We start from the raw sequence: 22,194 nt of genomic DNA on the forward strand, positions 1-22,194 counted from the left end.
ACAAACCTTGAACATATAAGCCCTCCACTTATCTTCCCAAAAAAGAAACTGAAATTAGAAAGAGTGATTGACAAAATTGTACCGACAAAATTGTCACTGACAAAACTAGGATAACAAGGTCTCAGGACTCTTTCAAATGAAGAATAATTCATTTTTAAGTATTCAATTATCACAAAATAACTTTTCAAATGAACTTTTGACTATGGGATAATTTTAGGTTTACAGAAAAGTTCCCATGTACCCTCATCCAGTTTCCCTGGTTGTTAACATCTTATACTACACACTACCATGACACATTTGGCATAATTAGGAAACTAACATTGATACTTTTCTATGAACTGAACTCCACATTATTAGAATTCTACTAGCTGTTCCTTTTCCTATTGCAGGATCCAATCCAAGATACCACACTGCAGTTAGTATTATAAAGTAGTTTCTGAAACACTCCATCAGAAGATTTTAAAGTTGGGGTACCTGGATGGTTCAGTTGGTTAAGTACCCAACTTTGGCTCAGGTCATGATCTCACGGTTCATGGGTTTGAGCCCCGCTCAAATCTCCTGCTTGGGATTTCTCTCTCCCTCTCTCTCTCTCTGCTGCTTCCCCACTAGTGTGAGCATTCTCTCTCTCTCTCTCTCTCTCTCAAAAATAAACTTTAAAAAAAAAAAGATTTTAAGGGTAACAAAATTAAAAAGCTGATTAATAGCATTTACTAATGCTAAAATCTAAGGAATGTAATTGTTTGTTATAAATTTTACTTGGCCTTTCTTTTTACTGATGCTGAATGGTCATTTATTCAACATACATAATTCTCTTCAAACCCAAGAAACAAAATTGGAAAAAATATTTTAAGCAAATAGCAATTGACACTAATGAGCTGACTTGCTAAAACTATAAATATCTAGTCATAAAAATGATTTCTAATTTACCCAGGAAAATACAACCTATTAAAAAATGAGATGTTTCTTTACTGATTAGTATGACGAAATAGAAGCTTGTTATAATAATGAGATTATAGTAATTACCTCTCTCAATATTTTTTATTTAGTAAAGGCAGTTTAAAATCAACTCAGTTTTGGGGCACCCGGGTGGCTCAGTTGGTTGGGCGACCGACTTTGGCTCAGGTCATGATCTCTCCCAGTTTGTGAGTTCGAGCCCCGCATCAGGCTCTGTGCTGACAGCTCAGAGCCTGGAGCCTGCTTCAGATTCTGTGTCTTCCCCTCTCTCTCCCCCTCCCCTGCTCACGTTCTATGTCTGTCTCTCAATAATAAATAAACATTAAAAAATTAAAATAATAATAAATAAAATAAACTCAGTTTTGAACCTAACTGTATAACAAACACACAGAAGAGTGAAAAAAATTAATCCAAGTAGCTTTTGGACCCAGTACATTGAGCATATACTATCAGTCTACAGACAAAACGAGTTGCAAAAAGAAAAAAAAAAATCCAAAATCTTACTCAGTTGGGTTGGCTGTGGTAGTGACAATGAGTATAGCACTTCTGAAACTATTCTGTGCACACTGTAGGACTAAGCAAATAAGTAAATCTACTGATGTTGTTGGAAGCCAGAGTTCTCACTGTAGAAATACGAAACAGGAAAAACAGGCAAGATCCTACGATGCTGGGTTTTAACCAAAATAAACAGTATGGGGGCACCTGGGTGGCTCAGTCAGTTAAGCATCTGACTCTCAATTTGAGCTCAGGTCATGATCTTATAGTTCGTGAGACCAAGTCCCATATCAGGCTCTGGGCTGACAGCACAGAGCCTGCTTGGGATTCTCTCTCTCTCTCCCCCTCCCCAGATTGCATATGTGTTCTCTCTCTCAAAATAAACATGTTAAAAATTTTTTAAAAGAAACAGTATGAATTTACACAAAAAGACACACATACAGGCAAGATCCACACACACACATGCACAGAGACAGACAGATGTGCACGCACATACACCCCAAGTAGACTGAAAGGTCTAGTAGCAACATCATCCGAGGAGCAATAAACTCACCTAGCACCAAAATCTTGCCTTCTAAATACCATCTCCTACTAAAAGGAACCAGTGTTCCATGGAAAAATGCCTGGGGCAGGAAAGATACAAGTTGAGCCTGGTAATAAGGAACATTCAAAATGGATGAGGACACGTCAGAAAGATGCAGAAGCCAGCCTACAGGGGTTTCCCCTTCCTGTATTAATTACAATATAAGTATCAAAATGAATCATGACTGGGGCACCTAGGTGGCTCAGTTAGGCATCCAACTTTGGCTCAGGCCATGATCTCGTGGTTTATGAGTTCAAGCCCTGCGTTGAGCTCTGTGCTGACAGCTCAGAGCCTGGAGCCTGCTTCTGATTTTCTGTCTCTCTCTCTCTCTCTCTCTCTCTCTCTCTCTCTCTCTCTCTCTGCCCCTCCCCTGTTCACGCTCTTCTCTCTTAAAAATAAATAAACATTAAAATTTTAAATATGAATCATGCTAACAGACTATGTAACACACTGAACAGAAAGAAGAATCCATGAATCCATACAGACAGTAAAAAATGAAAAGGAAGACAATTCTCTTTTATAGTAGACTACTACTAAAAGAAAAAGTAAGAACAAATCACCATTTAGCAATCATCACAGTGGCAACTGGTTCAGGCCAGAATCATTAATAGATGCTGAAAAACAATGGGCAAGCCTATATCTCTACTTGCCCATCACAAAGGGGGAAAGCCACATTTCCCCAGAGAAATGCAGCCAATGCCACCCTACCACATGACCAAGAGTAATATCACCACTCCTGAGACAAACCAATGGGCTCTGTTTCCAGATGCATGCAATGAGAAGGACTCAATGATCTGGGGGATCACACCTGCCAGTATGCATCAACTGAATCTGATCACAAGGAAATTATCTGATAAACCCAAAATGAGGAATATTCTATAAAAGAGTGCCTGTAGGGGTGCCTGGGTGGCTCAGTCAGTTAACCGTCTGACTTTGGCTCAGGTCATGAGCTCACGGTTTGTGAGTTCGAGCCCCTCGTCAGGGTCTGTGCTGACACCTCAGAATAGGGAGCCTGCCTCTGATTCGGTCTCCCTCTCTCTCTGCCACTCCCCCCCCCCCAAAATAAACATTAATTTTTAAAAAAAAAAATAAAAGAGCTCCCTGTACTCTTTCATAAGTCCATAATACAAAAGACAAGGACAGGACGCTTTTCCAGATTTTAAAAGATTAAACACACATCAAAATTAAATGCAATACATGATACCAGGTTGGATCCTGACTTGGAAAAATATGTTGTAATCAGACAATCGGCAAAACGGGGACATGGCTAACAGTACTACATCGATGTCAAACTTCCTAGATTTGGTAACTATACTCTGCTTATAAGAGAATGGCTTTGTTCTTAGGAAATATAAATTGAGGGATTTAGTAATGAAGGGTCGTGATGCCTCCAACTTAGTTTCAAGTATGCACACACGTATGCCCACAAATGTGTGGTGAGTCAAATGTTAACAACTGGTGAATCTAGGTGAACTATATAAAGGTGGAGTTCATAGTACTACTCTTGCAACTTTTCCGTAGGTATGGACATCCCCAAAGTAGAAAGTTTTTTTTTAAAAAAAGAAGTACCGGGGCGCCTCGGTGGCTCAGTCGGTTAAGCGGCCGGCTTCAGCTCAGGTCATGATCTCGCGGTCCGTGAGTTCGAGCCCCGCGTCAGGCTCTGTGCTGACAGCTCAGAGCCTGGAGCCTGCTTCGGATTCTGTGTCTCCCTCTCTCTGACCCTCCCCCTTTCATGCTCTGTCTCTCTCTGTCTCAAAAATAAATAAACGTTAAAAAAAAAAAAATTAAAAAAAAAAAAGAAGTATCTCTCTGCCTCCCTCTGAAGGAAGATATTTTGAAATCTTAATTCTTTTTGGAATTAAGCTTCCTCATACCAATAAAAAAAAATGCTGACCATTGGATCTTTGAGATTTGGTTTCATTTTCGCCCTTAAGGCACCTCTCAACTGAATAATTTTGTTCGTATCAATGTTCCCCATTTAGGCCACTCTAACTCTAAATTATCCTTGGTGAAATTATACCACTTAGATAAATAAGCACACAAATTTGAGTTATAGCATAAATACATGTGAAAACCAGGATCCCAACCTGGAGCTGCTGCAGATATAGTTTTAGACGGAGACAAATACATGAGAGTCTGGGAACGGCCAGTTGGAAGTACTGCCTGCGTACTTTAAGAGTTAGGTCCCCTCAGCCTCTTGGCCATGCCATCTTTAACTGTAAATCTCACTGAACTTCTGGTTGATGAAAAGTTTAGGTAAGAGGACTCTCCCAGGACCAGACCCCACAGGCAAAACAAAATAAAATTGAGGAGGGGCACCTGAGCGGGCTCAGTTTGTTAAGTGTCCAAAACCTGATTTAAGCTCAGGTCATGATCTCAGGGTTTGTGAGTATGAACCTGCATCAGGCTCTGCACTGTCAGCAAGGTGCCTGCCTGGGATTCTCTCTCTCCCTCTCTCTCTTCCCCTCCCCTACTCACTCATGTGCATACACTCTCTCAAAATAAATGAGTAAACTTAAAAAAAAAAAAAAAAAAAAAAGGCTGAAAAAGTTCTCACAAAGTCCATCTAAAAACAAATGATGTACAACTATGTGTACAAAGATCTCCAGAACACTTGTCCACTGAAAAACTCAGTAAGTTTACATAAAAAGTATAATTCCATTTATGTAAAATATTCCATGAATGAAATTTTTGTAAATATTTTTTTAAAAAATCAACATTTTTCCAAACTGTCCTGGGCTTTCACTGTGGCTCACTTGGTCAGTCTGCATGTGTGCATCCCACCCTCACTGATGGTGTGGAGAGAGAATCTGAAGGAGTGGCCAACAAACCACTGAGGTTTACAGCACAGGCCCTGCTTTGGCCCTAAACAAACCTCATCCCTTTCAGGTACTTCCAGTTCTCTTGCTCTGCCTTATAAGACCACAGAGCCAGGGATAAATTAACCAACCCAGAGACCCTAGGAAGCAACTAGCAGCATTCAAAAGGCGTCCGCATCAGGACACCTGATTTCAATCTAAGTACTGGGGGTCCTGGAACCTCCCATCTCCCAGCTGACCTTCTGGGACACCCTCTGCAGTGGCCTCTGCCCCTTGTCCAGTGCCCCAGGGAGCCCCAAGCAATCCTCTCCACAGTCATAAATTCCTATGGAAGGTCCCCTCGGGAATAAGGCTTCTAAGACAGGGAGGAATAGGGTGGACACCTGGAGGCTTTCTCCATCCAGCATACCCACTGGGCCTCCGCTCTCAGCCCTATCCAACATGGACCTGTCAACAGCTGAGGGCAGACAGATGACAAGCTGATCAAACTAATGGCTGGCTGCCAGGATCTGGAATTGAGGACAATAACCAGTCCAAGCTGTGAGGACAATGACCAGTCCACGCCGGCTGAAGAAAGGCCACACCAGGCAGAGAAGGGCAAGCGTGGCAGTTCTTGCACCCACCAGCTCTGAAGCCAGGCCTGTACTGTGCAATGGCCCAGGGAAGGGCAAGCCATGTCCTCATGCAGGGATAAGTCCGGTTCTCAAGCCTCGGTGCCAAGCAAGTCCATTCGAGAGGAAGCCCAGCCCACCCACCCCAAAGGCTTCCTGACCAACCTCCCCGCTCCCCCCACCAACAACCCTAGGCTGGGTGGCTGGTAAATTTCAAAAAGCATCCACATTTGTGAGAAGTCTTCACGTGCTCTCACCTCACAGCCCAGCTCACCCCTGCAGGAAGGAGAAGCTCTCCGCAGTGGGGGCCCAGGCCAGCTGGCCTACAGTTTCCCCCACCCCAAACACACTGGTCCTCCAAAGGCGTTCTTGCAGGCGGCCACAAGGCCCTTATCCTCACCACCCCCACCAGGGGCAGCTGCGAGGCCCGCTGGCTAAGGGAGCTGTTGCTCTTTATGTCAAAATATAAATAGCCATTTGTGCATTTGTTCAATAACTGATTTCTGAGTGCCCACTCTGTGCCAAACTAAGCCCAGGGGACACAACATGAACGTGACAAAGAGTAAAACGTGTCAGTATGAACAATCCTAGCCCTGTCCAAAGCACTGCGGCTGTTTTGGGGGCTCTAGGAAGCCACACACACCCCCTCTCAGACCATGAGAATGGCTAGACTCATTTAGCACTCACTGTGTGTCAGACAGTGCTCAAAGCCACTTCACTCTGCTGCCTCCCAGGTGGGGGCTCTCTCCTAAGAAACATGCCCTTATGCACACACACCCATGCACCCAGACTTTCAGGGGGTCCCTACACTCTCTAAAGTCCTCCGGAGCTAACATGAACGGCCTTTTTGTCAGGATGTGTTAGAACTGTATACCCATTGATTTTAATTCTCATAGCATCTCTCAGCTATGTTCTATTTTGTCTGCATTACAGATAAGGAAAATGAGGCTCAGCACAGTCACAGAGTGGGCAGCAGAGTGGGTCCTGACTCCCAGCCATGCAATCTAGGGTTCACACTCTTAACGCACTACACTGGACTCTACAAACAGCTTGTGTGAAGCAACACCAGACCTGGGCTTCCTCCCTCCCAGGTCGATGCCCAGAAACCGCAGGACACTGTGTCCACAGCTCACTGCACAGGCCATTCACCCTCCCCTGGACTTACCCTGTTGAGGAAACATGTCCCACATGATGGAACACACAGCCCAGCTTGGAGCAGCAGGACAAGATGTGATTTCACTAAACACCCCAAGTCAACTGGCAAATCACACCAAAAACAAAATAGCCATACTCTGAATCCATCCATCACGCTGGCAAAGTGTTGGCTCAACATTGGGCTCTCGGGATAATTGACCCACTCTGCAGACTGGAAGAGGAAAGGGCCACTCACCAACATCTCAGCACCCCAAATACAAAAAGCACATGTGATGAGGGAACAATCTGGCAGTGTACCAAAGACACTTAATCAGTCCCTTGCTACCTACTAGGTCCTAAATGTTGTCACTGATACATTCCACTTAAGAGTCAAGAAACTACCAATGTTTCCCTACACCAAGTACCAAAGGGAGGTAAGAGATCACCTGTGCAAGGAGGGCTAACTAGATCACCTGCCATGATGGCTAAAGAAGCACAAGCCTTAGTGCTGCCAAACTGCCTAGGGGAGCAAAGGGGTGAGGAAAGTGCCAAGTGAGTTAGCCTGAGAAGCAGGACTAGGGAAGGCTGCAGGCAAGAGCAATCTGGGTCAGAGGAACGGGAAAGGTACAGCGTAACAGCAGCAAGTAGGTGCAGACCCATCTGGCGAAGTGTGCAACAGCAGCACATTCTTCATTCCTAAGACCAGAAGCACCAACTGAAATAATAACCCTGATTCGCTGCCACCTGGGCCAACCGGAGCTTTAACCACAGTGCTTCCTGTGCCCTCAATACTTTCCTGTGGTGACGGTGCCCGGCACACAGCAGGTGGTAGCTGGTGACAGTACCCAGACACAGCAGGTTGTGGTGAGGGCTTGTTACAGGGCTGTGGGGAGGCATCACCATTCGTCTCCTGAGGGACATCAAGTACCAGGAGTCTCCTCCTGCTCTCTGCAGTGGCCAAAGTGTTCAGGGAGAAAGGGCCACTTACTTTCAAATGATTCAGAAAATAAATTATGTGTGTGCATACGTACATACGCACATGCACACATGAAGAAGAAGGCAAGTAAGGTAAAATGCTGACAATAGGTAAGCCTGGGTAGAGAGTACGCAGGTATTCTTGGCATGAATTTTATTCTTGCAACTTTTCTGTAAGTTTGAAATTATTTCCAAAAAAAACCTTTCTTTATATGTTTAAAAAAAAAAAAAGACATTTCGTTAGCTAGTGAGGTTGGAAAATATGTTAACACCCCTTTTCAACTAAAAAGAATGAAATTCTTAAGCTGAAAGCACAACCAGCCAATGAAGCAAGTTCTACAGTGTTACAAGGTGGTGGGCTGTGAAGGAAAGAGCTCACTCAGAAAGCGCCTGGCAAGCCCAGGTGCAGGTTCAACTTCCCAGCTATTTCTATGAGCTTCAGCCACATCTGCTTGCAAAATATCCACACTCTTCCCCTTCACTAACCCATGTGCTGCTCCAGAGGAAAGGTGCTGTGGCCACTAGGTTAGTTCACTGAAGATTTATCAATTCAGCACAGACAGCAGGCCCCTCTGGGTTCCTAATGACAAAAGGGAAAGAACCCTGAACTTGGAGTGAATTCACCCAGGTTTGAATCCTAGCTATGCTGCTCACCAGCTGTGCGACCTTATGCAAGTCATTTGCCTCTCCAGCCAGCTTTTCCAACAGTACGAGGAAGACAGCTTCCAGTCTTGCTACCTCATCAAGCAGCCTCACTGAACACAAGGTTTTTACAGGGCTGGGGAGCTCAGCTGAGACACAGCTCACATGGGGAAGGCAAATGTTTTCTCAGCCATGTATGGTGGGGTCACCCTGGACAAAGCTGTAGCTAAAACCATGGCATGATTTTCTTTCGTCAACAGAGAAAAACAGTTTTAGAATCAGCAATTGCTGCTGCATCCTCTGCACAGATGGAGAAAAGGTCAATGAGATGACACCATGGCCACTGGTCCCCCAAAAGCCCCTCCATGCTTGTCGTTCCTCAGAAGAGATCTCCAACCTACCCTTCTCACCACAGCCCCAGCGGATATAACAGACACCACCGCTGGTCATTATGGCTAACCACAAAGGGGATTTGGGGAGAGAACTGGTTCTATACCTCAGATCAGAGTATTCAGATGGAAAAGGGTCTGTGCTCACCTGGAGAACCACTTGGTCTATTAAGGGAAGAGATGTGGCCTGGAGTTCCACAGCTGGGGCAGGACAAACACAGCTGGAGTAGACAGAGCCTCAGCCAAGGGCACATGATGGGCCAGACATCTAGGACTGAAATCTCATCTCAGCCACTTACTTTCATGAGCTCTCTGTTTATTTCCCCATCTATAAAATGGGGCTAATAACAGTCATCTACCTCACAGGGATCACCTGAGAGGTAATCAATGCACATTTTAGTACACATTAAAACAGCACCTGGCATGTAACACATCTTCAATCAACCAAGATCAAATACGCATTTAAAAAACAAAAACAAAAACAAAAACTTTGCCAAATGGTCAAATTCAGAGTTCTCTTGTTGCCGCCACTCTGTGAAAGCCTTCACACTCTGGCCTGCACCAGCGAAGAACCAAAAGTGGCTTGGCCTCAGTCCTCAAGGACTCCCTCCCCTGGAAAGTCGGTTCTGCCTGATGCCCTCCTCACACTCAAGTACGGGTCTAAGCTGGGACTCCAACAGAAAGAATGCAGGTGAAGACCAGGGAAGCCCTCCTTCACAAGCATCAGCCAGCAGCACCCTGCCTGGAAGGACACAGAGCACACACAACCCTGCAAAAGAGAACCTCTAACCCAGAGTGTGACTGGCCCTAGCCAACCAGCTAAAATCAGGAAACCAGCAAACCCCCCAGGGTTTGCAAGGCAACTCAAAACACCATTAGGAACCACTGCAAAGTTCTAATCTGGAAAATCATGAATACAATAGGATAATCTGCCCTTTCAACCAGAGCCACCTCCTTACCCCAGCTCAGACCTAAGTGTGAGGTCTCCTATAAAGCCCTCCCCTGCTTCAAAGGTACAAAAGACTGGCCACCTGGACTGCCTGCCTCTTAGCCCCCACACTCAAGCCTGATTTATACCTAGTTTCTGCTTCCGTACCTAAAAGGCACTCCTAGAGAAAAGGATTTACTCAATTCATTTGAGCATCCCTAGTGGTAGGCAGACAGAATTTACACTTTCTGAATTGTTGCTGGCCAGTTGGCAGGATACCCGGACAGACAGCAAAGGAAAGGGAGTTGGGGACGTCGGTCACCTCTATCATCCAGAGAGGTGGTGCTGGACCTGGAACCAGAGGCACCCCAAGGAAGACAGGCATGATGTGTGGCTTCGCCCCTGAGTCCAGTGACCTGATAAGCAGAACTAGGACCCAAGAGCCAAAAGAGAATGTCTCACTTCTCTACAGACATAAACATGTTTTCTAAAGAACTTAATCACAAGGAGCCACAAATGCTTTGGTTCTGGACCTCAAGGGCCCATTCAGTACTCTCTCCACAACTAGCCCTTTTTCTGGCTACCATTCCTACTGAGGCCATCCCACCAGTCACCCTGCTGCTGAGGGAACCATCAGAAGCAGCGAGCAACCAGCTCTACTCAGGGAGCCCAGAGAAGCATCACTGGAAAGACACCAGGTTGAGCAGGGGCCCAGAGGGCCTTGGCCACCAAGTAAATACTGGGGAGTAGACAGCAGTCTATTTAGGATGACAAAGGCAGAGAGGTGTGTCATGTCTGGTATGAGCGCCTTGGCTGAGGCATTAAGGAGGGTGGCACTCCACTGTGCTCCCCAGCCTGTTTTTACAGAGACCTGACAGAGCTCACAGACAATAGCCCTGGACACTTTGGCCTTCATGGGCTCCTTCCGCCGTAAAAGATTACTAAGAATCATACTTTTCAACTGCAATAGTATAAAGCTAAATAAATTTGAATGTGCATAACATTTTCTTTAACCTAAACGGTCAGGGTTTTTTTTCCTTGCTGATTTTAAAAGAAGACCACTAAAAGCACTCTGTGGGCCCCCAGCACCAAGCCTCCTGTACTTGATGAATAAATCTGCCCTGCAATTGGGGATTTGATTTTTTTGTTGCAGTCAACGGAGGAGGGGGTACACAAGAAACAGAGATAAAAATTATCCTGGACCTTCTGGCTGCCATGATTCTGATTCCCCACCACAAGCTTACTTATAAAAACACAAGCTCCAAAGGGAGTTCCAAAAGCATTTAATCATCACATACAAGGTACACTCCTAAGTGCCTGGCAATGTCCAAGCTCCGACGGCGGAGACCCGGCCGCGCGCGGCACGAGTCTCTGCCCCAGGAAGCTAGCTTGCTTTCTGAGTGCGATGCTTGGCGGACTCCTAGTACCTCCTCGGATCGATCTCTCAGCTGAGTTCTCAGCTACAACACCTCACTGAGTGACAATAAGCGACACGGCTACCGCTCTCCAGCCAAGGAGTTTCCAGGGCCGAGGCGCTGGCACAAAAGCACTGCTGAGGAATAACATGGGAAAGAAAAACCATGTGTCTCCACGAGCTGCTCTCTCGACCCCAGCACTCCAGCCTGACCCCAGCCGCTGGGCAAGGAGGGCGCGCCCCAGGGGCGCAGCTCCTCCGCCAGAGAACTCCCAGGCCCCAGAAGTTAGGTCGGGCCCCGCACACCACTCTCGCTTCGGTCAATCTCAAAGCACGCAGCGCTCCACGGACACGGATCCAAAGGTAACATCCCCTCGAGAACAAAGTTCCATGATGTGAGAAGCGCTCGGAGCCCAGGTAAAACTCTCGGCACGGTCCCGGGCGGGGGGCACGGCGGCCCGCGGGCAGGCCTCAGAGGCGCCCTACTGGGGCCCCGCCCGGTGGAGGGAGATCCCGGGAGACCCCGGCCCCGCACACCGCCCGCCCTGCCCTGCCCCGCCCCCACACATCGCCCCCACCGCGCCGCGCCCACCGCGCCGCGCACCTGGCCGCAGCGGCTCGGTGACGGTGAGCACGAGCAGGAAGAGCAGCAAGAAGGCACCGCTGTCTGCCTTGGGCACCATTTATCCTCCGTTCATCGTCCCCGGGGCGGCCGCGTGACCCCGCGGGGAGGCCGGACCGGGCCGGGCTGAGGGTCAGGGACCGAGCCGGGCTGAGGGTTAGGGAACCGGGCCGGGCTGAGGATTAGGGGCCGGGCGCGGAAAGGCAGCGGGAGAAGGCTCCGGCTAAGCCACGGCTACACTGGGCCGCGGGCTCGCGCGCACTCTCGGCCTCAGTCTCAGGTTCCGACTCCGGCTCCGCGCAAGATGGCGGCCGTCCTGCTCAGCTCCGCGCCGCCCCCCGCCCGCGACGCCGGCTTCCGCCAATGAGTGCCGAGGCAGGGGGCGGGGCCTGCACGCTCCCAATGCGTGCGGACCCTTGGCAGTGTAGGGGGCGGAGCCTGGGCGGTCGTACCCGAAAGGGGCGAGGCCTAAGGCTGGGAAGGTGGTGGGGGCGGGAACCGAGAGGCGGGCTCGACGGGTGGGCGGAACTATAAGGAGTGAAGTGTACCATTGGTTATGCAGAGAGGTGGGGCTCGGGGGTGGAGCCTGGGTGGTAGGGCCCGCCAAGGGCCAGGTTACGAGCTCTGGACGCGCTGGGCAAGGGCGTGGGGGAGGGGTAACGGGGCCAAGCTGACGGACACAGAGAGGGTCGGGGTGCAGTGGGGCTGATGAGGTGGGGCGCGGAGGGGCAGGGAGTTGCCCTGGAGGGCTGAGCGTGAAGGAAGAGGGGAGCGACAAGGAACCAAAGTGGTCCCGGGTGAAGAAGGGGTCTTCACACCTTGCATACCTGCAGGCCCAGGTTCTGTCAGCGGCCCAAGAGTGCTCCCTACAGTGGTCTTTAAAAAGAACCGCTGCGAAAAAGGGATAAGGAAAACTGGAGGAACCCGGACATGCTTTGAGGAAGTAGGGAGATGGGGGAATGGAGGAGCCACCCTGTAAGGAACCAGCACACACTACTGAAAATGTTTCAGATGAAGAAATAGCCTAAAGGAGTGTTCTACAAGGAGCGCTGACAAGGAAGCCCAGATCTTAGACTGTGGAGCAAAGCTGGCCTCTGGAGGAAGAACTCTGCCTACACAATGTGGGAGGAGGGGGAAGGAATGCTGGGCACAGCTGCTGCCACAGCAGGCCACGTCTGCATAGAGGAAAGGCTCAGGAGACGATTCCAGTGTTGACCTCACACCTGTCAGGGAACAGAGTGACTGTGGAAGAGGGCACAGCAAATGGGAGTGTCCTCATTAGGAGAGGAGCAGGCTGTCCAATGGAAGGACCACCAGCCATGCACACAAGGCCTGGCACAGGGTGTCAGGGCTGGGGAAGAGGGTGAAGATGGGAGCAGAAAAAAGGGGGACCCATTTGAGCCTGGCCCACCTCCAGCCCCACCAACTTACTCCCCAGGAGCAGTCCTCTCAAGCTCTTTCAAGGCATGATCCTCCTGAATGTCCCAGGATTCCAGCCTATGACACTCAAGAGTCACTCAGTGAGAGAGGTACCCACTCCCTCTGAGTGGATACGGCCAAGGTTAAACCCAAAGCTGGGCCAGACCTGCCTGCTCCTGCTCTCTTGGGCTATAGCCTGTAGCAGGTGCTAGACAAAGAGCCTGTCACAGCAGAGGGGCCCCCATGCTGGCAGAAGCAGTGGTCCCTGTCCAACACTGCCCTGGCTGCTTGCATTGTCCTCATGGACCATTCCCAGAAGCAGCTGCTGCACTCAGAGGGATTCAGGCATAGCTTTTAATGTGCCGTGGGAGCCCAGCCAGGGTTACAAGCTAGGCAGACCCCAGAGAGGCAACTCACAGCTAAGAGCAGATATCCCAGCCAGTTGTTCCCCTGCAGAGCCACTGTTGGAGAAGCAGGCCAGCAAAGGTTCAGATGAAGAGAGTAGGACAGGGAACTTATGCAGGGAGAAGGCAAAACCCTGGCCTCTGAAATTGCAGTCACTGCACAGGAGTTTTTGCCCATCCTGATCCACCTCTACCCTTGGCCCAGATACATGGCCTGCAGATTTCCTGTGTAGATACCACCAAGGACCTCCAGAGCTGAAGGGAGGGAAAAGAGATCAGGGATATTTTTCCCTAGCTCCCTCCCTGTGGGGTCACTGCAGCTTCCACCTGAGGTCACTGCCTCTCTCAAGGTGGTCCTCTACACTCTTCCCAGGTTCCAGTGACCCACCTTCCCTTCCAGGGGTCTGTTACTACCCTTGGGTTACCCTACACTCAGTTCCCACCTTTGCAAGAAAGATGAATTTATAAACTCTTCAAACTGCCCTTAACTTGAGTATGTCTTTAGTTTTCCTTCTGGGACACAGACTAATAGGACCATTTGCCCTGGATTCCCTGGGATGCCTCATGTGGCAATAATCAGCCAGCCCCACAAGCAGGTCTGGCTCCTGATTTGGAAGCACCAGCACACTGATGTGTTCCCCACAGCCCTCTTGTATCTCGGGTCCCAGCCAAGTGCAAGGCCACTCTTCGCTGGCCATTGGTCTGTTTCAGCCCACTGGCTGGTCTTCCAGGGTTCCAAGTCCAAGTGGCTCAGGCCAGAGCCTCATTCCCCCAGAGCACTCCTCCTTTATGACTTCACCCACTGAAGTCACCTGGGAGACGATGCTCAACATTCCACCCCAGAGTCTTGGCCTCTAGGAGGCAGGAACAGCAGGCCCAGCCAGCCCAGAGGACTCTCTGTCCACAGTGTAAATAAGGACGCCACTGGCCCATGTCCCGCCGGGATGTAGAGGGCAGCCTCAGAGGCACTGGGCGCTCCCGGCACCATGGATGACGCTGCCATCCTCAAGCGACGAGGCTACATCCTGGGGATAAATTTGGGAGAGGGCTCATACGCAAAAGTCAAGTCTGCTTACTCTGAGCGCCTGAAGTTCAACGTGGCGGTCAAGATCATCGACCGCAAGAAAGTCCCCACGGACTTCTTGGAGAAATTCCTTCCCCGGGAAATTGAGATTCAGGCTACGCTAAACCACCGCTCCATTATCAGGACCTACGAGATCTTTGAGACCTCTGATGGCCGCATCTACATCATCATGGAGCTCGGAGTCCAGGGCGACCTCCTCGGGTTCATCAGAACCCGGGGAGCCCTGCACGAGGATGATGCTCGCAAGAAGTTCCACCAGCTCTCCTCAGCCATCAAGTACTGCCATGACTTGGACATTGTCCACCGAGATCTCAAGTGTGAGAACCTCCTCCTCGACAAGGACTTCAACATCAAGCTCTCTGACTTTGGCTTCTCCAAGCGCTGCCCGAGGGATGACAGTGGCCGACTGATGCTAAGCAAGACTTTCTGCGGGTCAGCAGCTTATGCAGCACCCGAGGTGCTGCAGGGCATCCCCTACCAGCCCAAGGTGTGTGACATCTGGAGTCTGGGTGTGATCCTCTACATCATGGTCTGTGGCTCCATGCCCTACGATGACTCCAACATCAAGAAGATGCTGCGCATCCAGAAGGAGCACCGCATCAACTTCCCCCGCTCCAAGAACCTGACGGGCGAGTGCAAAGACCTCATCTACCACCTGCTACAGCCGGACATCAACCGGCGGCTGCACATCGAGGAGATCCTCAGCCACTGCTGGGTGCAGCCCAAGGCACAGGGCCTGTCCTCTGGAGTCATCAACGAGGAGGGGGAAAGCTCCCGGGGTGCTGAGCCCTCCTGGACCCCTGATACTCCTGATACCCCAGCCACCAAGCTGGAGCTCCAGGAGGAAGCACGGTCCGAGACACGGCCTGAGATACAGTCCGAGTCAAAACCTGATGAGACGATGCAAATGCGGGTGTCAAGGCAATCAGATCCCACGGGCCTTAATGGCGAGCTGCAAAGCAGGGAAACAGAGGAGGGGGTTCCCTCACGGCCTCCAGAAACACACACCTAGCGAGCCTCTCTCGGCCCAGGGGGACTGGCAGGGAATGATGGAGAGCTCATGGCTTTGAGCCTGAGCTCCAAAGAAGCCAAGGGACAAGCCAAAGAAGGAAAACTGTCCTGGATGAGCCACTATTTTCATCAGTTCCTTCACCTTTCCTTTGAACTTGGTAACCCACATGGCTAAAAAAGCAATAAATATTAGTGCAGACTCCAAAGTGGACGTCTTTGCCCCAGCTGACTGCAGTCATCCAGGGAGAGGATCCTGCACTCCCCCCACCCCACCCCCACCAGCTCCCCACTCTCAGATCACACTGCATTTCACCTCCAGTTTGGGAAAATAAATCCCAGTGTGCCCAACCCCAACTGTGACCTCAGGCTGTGGACCAGAGCAAAGAGCTGAGCGAGGAAGATGCTACTTCAAGAGGGAGGCCATGAGCACGGTGCTGAGGAAGGGGAGGGGGCACAGAGAGGACAGGATAGCGAAGGGCAAGGTGGCTGCCTGCAGCAGAGGAGCGGGAGGCAGAGGGCTCTGTCTGCAGTTGGGGCTGAGGGTCCGGGCCCTCAGCACCCCAGTGCCACTGCCTCCTCAAGGCTGCCAGTGGGGAAGTGTCCTGCAGGGAGCAGGTGAACCAGCCTCTCAACCCCTCTTGAGCTCCCCACCCTGCTAGGCAACTCGTTTCTTCTGCTCTGTCTACTAGCCATGGCCAACCAGCACCCAGTTCTGGACCTGCCCTGAGTCATCTGCCCCTGGTCATTCTCCCTGCCCAGAGGAAGTGGTGGGGGGTGGGGCACTGGATGGCCCAGTGCCACCCAGCCTGCCTGTCCCACAGTCACTGTATGGCCTTGACTACCTCTCTTTCCCTTCTAGTCCCCAGCCTGCCCCCAGGGTTGATGATCCATGCCAGAGTGGAGAAGCAGACATTGGTGAGGAGAGAGGACAAGTGTGCTCACAATGCAGTCCTGTCCCCTATGGCCATAGGTGTCCCGTAGAGAGAGGAGGCCAGCGTTTAGCACCACTGGCTACTCTGTCCTGTGAGGCCCACCCACATCATTCTCAGGCTCTTCTCACTTCAGCCACGGCAGCCCCTTTCCCTGCCTGTTCCGCACTCACTCTGGACAACCTCGTGTGGATCTGCAGGTTTGACACATCAAGAGGACAAGAGCCTTCAGACTTACCCCTCCCCTGCCCATGTCATTGTCCTGGAAAGATCCTAACCCCAAGCCCCGGGAGAAGTGAGGTCCTGTGAGTGCCCTGGCCCTGCTCTCTCTGTACCCCTCCCCACATCCGCTCCATCTCTCCTCTTGGCCCCCCCACCCCCCAGCCACCTTCACACATTCTGTCTTCCTATCTCCATGCTCCTGTGTATGGGAACACACAGCTCAGCTACCTCTACCTGCCCTGTCACTTGTCCAGTGGCTACAGCCGCCTCCTGCACACAGTCTGGATCCCACTGCCCTCAGGAAGGATCTCAGTGCTTGGCCTTGGCATCCCAGGTCTGGCTCCTCTTGGCCTCCCAGCACCCCCCCCCATACTCACACCCCCAACACACACATGCCATCATCATGCTTGTGGATGCATCCCTGCAGACTTTGCCCATGTCTCCAGGATCAGCCGAGGGGCTGTGGCCTCCACAAAGCTTTCTGGACTTGGCAGCTCCACTATAAACTCTTCTGGGGCAGGCCTGTGAGTGCCAAGGTACAGGCACAGAACAGGCCCTGGGTAATAACCAGAGGAACCACCCAATTTTTCCCAGGGGCTCTAGGAACCCAGAGTCATACAGCTTATCTGGTGGTGGAGTAAAATTCCAGAGCACATGGGGCTGGCTGGAGTGGGGACATCCTGAGGAGTGGCTAATGGACCTCCTCTGCTTGGTCATCTGTGGCCACATGGAGGCAGTGGACGATATGCAGCAAGAGGGCCTGGGAGCAACTGACTACAGTCCAGCCACAAGGCAAGCCTGGGCAGGAGGGGCCCCAGGAAGGAGCATCTACTGTATGCTTTACAGGTGGGGAGACAGCTCAGAGAAGGTGGGCAACTACCTGAAATCACACAGCACAGAGTGGCAGCCCAGGTGACTGAAGCCTACCCCTTCCCAGGGGGCCACACCTGTGAGCTGCTCAACTCACTGGGGTCAGCCCTGGCTCAGACCCCATCAGTGACCCTCCCCAAGGCTTTACGATCAAGACCTTCACCATGGCCTCCATGGTCTGCAGCGCTCCCTCCTGCCTCTGCACACCCCCACCACCCTGTGTCCCTTCAAACTATCACATCCTCTAGCAGGTCCTTGTCCTCCTTCATGTGACCAGCTCCTCAGACCTCAGCTCTCCCAGCCTCCCCAAATCCAGCCCCAGTTTCTTCCTCACAGCCCCATGTTCCCGTGTCATGGCACAGCCACCACCGGGCACTCGCGCTGTTCATGTGACACTGAAGCTCCCTGTCCTCTGGACTTCAGGAAAGCATGGGCCTGCTTCATCAGCGAACTCCAGCATCCGGAACCAACCCTCAAGTGCCAATGGGGTGAGTGGAGAAACAGAGGAAACCGAAACTCAGAGGGAAGTGGCCTACCCAGAGTCTGCAGGTCTCACATGTGCAGGGCTGCAGGCTGGGAGTACCCCTGGAGGCCCCAGGTCCGATCTAGCACTTCCCAATCCCTTCCCATGCCTGCCTCCACGTGCATGTGCTGGGTGATGCCATCTGCTCGCCGCCGCGGCAGCTCAGCTTGTGCCTCCTCCACCACGTCCCCAAGAACCGCAGAGGTCACACTGTCCCAGGCAAGGGCAGAGTGTGAGGGAGCAGGATCCACAAAACAAGGAAAAGTGGGTGGGTTGGTAGAGTCAGCCAAAAAGGCAGACATGCAGGGGGTACCCCCAGATAGCACATTTGGGAGTGCAGGAGAAAGGCAGGGGAGACTGTCACGCTCTGGGTCCTGGCCTGCAAATCCTCACAGCCAACCCCTTCTGGGACGCAAAGGAGTGACCAAAGACGTCCCAGCAGGAAGCAGGCATCAAGCTAAAGCTACTGTAACAGGAGCTCCCAAGAGCTGGGAGCAGGCCTCAGGGAAGCCGTGGCAGCTGGAAGGCAGTCACTCCTAGCTGGCATCTGGACTCTGGCTACCCTGCCCCTGAGATCTTCCACATGAACCTCCAGATGCAGGGAGCTCCCCACGTGCCCCAGGTATGTCCACACGGCTGTGCTCCGGCCAAGGTGGCACATCTGCCTGGCACGTCCTACCCCTCATCAACTTGGTAGGGCCCTGTAGATCAGCTGCACACTGGCTCCTTCATCACCTCCCCTCCAACCACCCACATAGAGGCAGGCCTCCTCTCCCACCCCCCTGAACATGAGCACGTGGCACACCCACCCTGGCAGCGAGCTATGTGTGGGCACGGGATGCCTGTGATGGAGAACAGATAAGCAGCAGGGCTTCCAAACTACCCAAGGAGACACACATAGGATGCCCCAGTTCCCAAAGCAAAAACAAAAGGGTTTTCATGTTGCTTTCAGGTGCAAAAAACAGCTCTAGAGATGCAAACGGTGCTACATCAGGGTTGCACCAGCCCACATCATGCCCACTCCTCACAAATTCAGGATCCCCTCCTCATCCAGGTGCCTACTCTTATCAGGACTCCCAGCAGCAAAGCTCCAACCAAGGCCCTGCCCATGCACTGACCAGTGCACCAGACTCTTTGTCTCTCTCTGGCACCCAGTCCCCACAGGGCCACCCTGGTCCATCCTCCTCTTGTCTGGTCAAAGGCACTGGCTTCCACTTACCCTGAAGCCCATTCTCTATGCACTCTGCCAAGGACCATCTTGAAATGTGACTTGGGTCATGGCTCTTCCAGCCCCAGGCCCTGCAATGACTGCCCACCACTCAGGGCAAAGCGGCCACTTCCCTTCTCCTCCACCTCACTCCAGACTGTGGGACTCAGCCATTCTCAGAACAAGCCCTCACCTCTCCCAGGCTCTTCCCTGCCTGGATGCCTCATCACCTCCTCTACCTGACCAAGGCCCAGCCCATCCTCCATGCACGCCCCAGCCCTTGGAACATGCATTTGTCAGTCTGGGGCCCAGAGCTCTGCCTGCCTTCCCGCCCACACAGGCCCTGCCCGCCACAATAGCACTCTTCTCCCCAGCCTTCTACCCAAAACAGGAGCTGCTCTCATTCATAAGGCTAGGAACAGCAGCCAGCCTGGCCAGACCAGGGCCATCCCTCCCAGGTGCCACCGATTCCAAGGATACCAGCCCTAGAGAAGGTTTTTTCATACCCCCAAAAAGCTGCAGGAAATCAGCTCTAGTGAGACATGGACCAATGCAGTGTCGGTCCCCACAGCCAGGAGAAGGAAATGGGCATGGGGCTGGCACTCTGGCTTGGCCTGGGCAGCCCTCCCTTGGGCCTGACTCATGACAAGGAAGCCACAGCGAAGAGGAGGAGCAGGGAGGGTTACCGCAGTCCTGGGTACTGACTTCCTTCCTGCTGGGCCAGCCTGGCTTCCAGGGTTCCAGGGGCCCCGTTTTCACCCAACTCAGTCCCCACTCCCGGCAGCCTGGCTTTATGACTTCACATGCTGAAGTCACGCAGAAACAATGCTGAGCGTTACACCCCTCCAAGTCCAGGCTCAGCCCAGCCAGACAGCTCCTCACAGTGTAAATGAGGACAATGCCCGCTGGCCCACGTGGGGAGGGGATGTAGAGCGCAGCGGCGCCAGCCACACCTGGCACCATGGACGATGCCGCAGTCCTAAGGAAGAAAGGTTACATCGTGGGCATCAATCTTGGTAAGGGCTCATATGCAAAAGTCAAATCTGCCTACTCTGAGCGCCTCAAGTTCAACGTGGCGGTCAAGATCATCGACCGCAAGAAGACACCCACCGACTTTGTGGAGAGATTCCTTCCTCGGGAGATGGACATCCTGGCAACCGTCAACCACCGCTCCATCATCAAGACGTACGAGATCTTTGAGACCTCTGATGGCCGCATCTACATCGTCATGGAGCTCGGGGTCCAGGGCGACCTCCTTGAGTTCATCAAGTGTCGGGGAGCGCTGCACGAGGACGTGGCTCGTAAGATGTTCCGCCAGCTCTCCTCGGCTGTCAAGTACTGCCACGATCTGGACGTTGTCCACAGAGATCTCAAGTGCGAGAACCTCCTCCTCGACAAGGACTTCAACATCAAGCTCTCTGACTTTGGCTTCTCCAAGCGCTGCCCGCGGGACGGCAGTGGCCGCATCATCCTCAGCAAGACCTTCTGTGGGTCGACGGCTTATGCAGCGCCTGAGGTGCTGCAGGGCATCCCCTACCAGCCCAAGGTGTATGACATCTGGAGCCTGGGCGTGATCCTCTACATCATGGTCTGTGGCTCCATGCCCTACAATGACTCTGACATCAAGAAGATGCTGCGCATCCAGAAGGAGCACCGCGTGGACTTCCCCCGCTCCAAGAACCTGACGGGTGAGTGCAAGGACCTCATCTACCGAATCCTGCAGCCAGACGTCAACCGGCGACTGCACATTGACGAGATTCTCAGCCACTCATGGCTGCAGCCCCCCAAGCCCAAAGCCATGTCTTCTGCCTCTTTCAAGAGGGAGGGTGAGGGCAAGTACCGGACCCAGTGCAAACTGGACACCCAGCCAGCCTCTCGCCCCGAGCACCAGCCCGAACACCTGCCTGACCACAAGCTGGGGGCCAAAACCCAGCACCGGCTGCTGGTGGTGCCTGAGAATGAGGACAGGGTGGAGGACAGGCTGGCTGAGACCTCCAAGGCAAAAGATCATCATGTCACCAGAGCCGAGGTGGGGAAAGCGAGCACCTAGCGGTGCTAAGGGCCCGGGGGGCGTGGTGCATGGTGTGCACCCACATAAACTAAATAGGCAGGTAGGAGCTGAAGAAGGCACAGGTGCAAGGAACAAATAAAATCTGTCAATTAAACCACTATTTTGATTATGTTCTATTAGCTTTCTTCCACTTAGTAGCAAAAACATTAATTACTGACCACCAAATAAACCACAAAGTGTATACATGCATCAAGAGTGGCCCCTGAGGAGTCTTTTTCTCTAGGACTCAGGCAACCACCCTCCCTGTGGCGTGGGGGTCTCCAGCACAGGGGTGCACAGGCAGACTTACAGCGAGGCCCTGTGGGCAAGAAGACCTCAGCTGCAATCCACTCCCAGGTCCTGTCTCCCTCTGACCTGCCCCGGGGCCCAGCGCCTCCCAGGCTGGCCAGCTGCTCATGTCTTTCCTGCTCAGGCACAGCACGGTCCACCCGACCCTGACCCCATCCTGCTCCTTCAGACAGCCCCTTTCTCCATGTACTCTGCTCCCTCCATGGCTGTGATTGAGACCAGTGACCTCAGCCCTTCGAGTGCCCTTTCATCTGCTGGAATAGCCCCAGCCCAGACCTTTCACCCATACCCTCTCCACCCCATCACGTCCACCCCACACACCAGCCAGTGCTCAAGGGGGCCAGCGCTTGGCCTTAGGTGGCCTTGCCTGGACAGCATCTCCCTCTGTATCTCACTCACATCCCACTCAGACTTCTGCCTCTATGCTTTTCTGTCCCATGCCCACCCTTCCCTGTGGGGGAAAAGCACCAAAGGCCACACTTTTCTGACCGCCCCCCCCCCCCCGGCAGTCCTGGATCCACCTGCTGAGTTCAGTCCCACCCCCCTGGTGAGTTGCAGGGATTGGCTGGGGTTCAGCCCCCTGGGAGCTGACAGGAATTG

The 22,194-nt window shown here is 52.1% G+C and overlaps 3 protein-coding genes across 9 annotated transcripts in view; 2 read left to right on the forward strand and 1 right to left on the reverse strand.

The window, feature by feature from the left end:
* Positions 1-11,905, reverse strand: part of DGCR2 (DiGeorge syndrome critical region gene 2) — a 98,667-nt gene extending 86,762 nt beyond the window's left edge. For 3 of the 7 annotated variants that reach the window (XM_045459150.1, XM_045459149.1, XM_045459146.1), the window contains exon 1: positions 11,549-11,893. In XM_045459150.1, the coding sequence (XP_045315106.1) occupies positions 11,549-11,627 (79 nt within the window). In that variant the 5' untranslated portion in view covers positions 11,628-11,893. Of the gene's footprint in view, positions 1-11,548 lie in introns of all 7 variants that reach the window. The other 4 variants (XM_045459147.1, XM_045459145.1, XM_045459148.1 and 1 more) reach the window with 3 other exon arrangements.
* Positions 11,906-13,855: 1,950 nt separating this feature from the next.
* TSSK1B (testis specific serine kinase 1B) lies at positions 13,856-15,690 on the forward strand. The gene has a single exon (XM_045459151.1). It carries the CDS (start codon positions 14,376-14,378, stop codon positions 15,483-15,485), a length of 1,110 nt encoding a protein of 369 aa, XP_045315107.1. The 5' UTR covers positions 13,856-14,375; the 3' UTR covers positions 15,486-15,690.
* Positions 15,691-20,070: 4,380 nt separating this feature from the next.
* Positions 20,071-21,404, forward strand: TSSK2 (testis specific serine kinase 2). The gene has a single exon (XM_045459152.1). It carries the CDS (start codon positions 20,197-20,199, stop codon positions 21,283-21,285), a length of 1,089 nt encoding a protein of 362 aa, XP_045315108.1. The 5' UTR covers positions 20,071-20,196; the 3' UTR covers positions 21,286-21,404.
* The last annotated feature ends 790 nt before the right edge of the window (positions 21,405-22,194 follow it).

This window comes from Leopardus geoffroyi, chromosome D3 (genome assembly GCF_018350155.1).
Source record: "Leopardus geoffroyi isolate Oge1 chromosome D3, O.geoffroyi_Oge1_pat1.0, whole genome shotgun sequence".
In the NCBI taxonomy this organism is placed as follows: domain Eukaryota; kingdom Metazoa; phylum Chordata; class Mammalia; order Carnivora; family Felidae; genus Leopardus; species Leopardus geoffroyi.

What these genes read in the sequence shown, in the direction of transcription:
- TSSK1B (XM_045459151.1), top strand. Translation starts at nt 14,376, where the DNA reads ATGGATGACGCTGCCATCCTCAAGCGACGAGGCTACATCCTGGGGATA.
- TSSK2 (XM_045459152.1), top strand. Translation starts at nt 20,197, where the DNA reads ATGGACGATGCCGCAGTCCTAAGGAAGAAAGGTTACATCGTGGGCATC.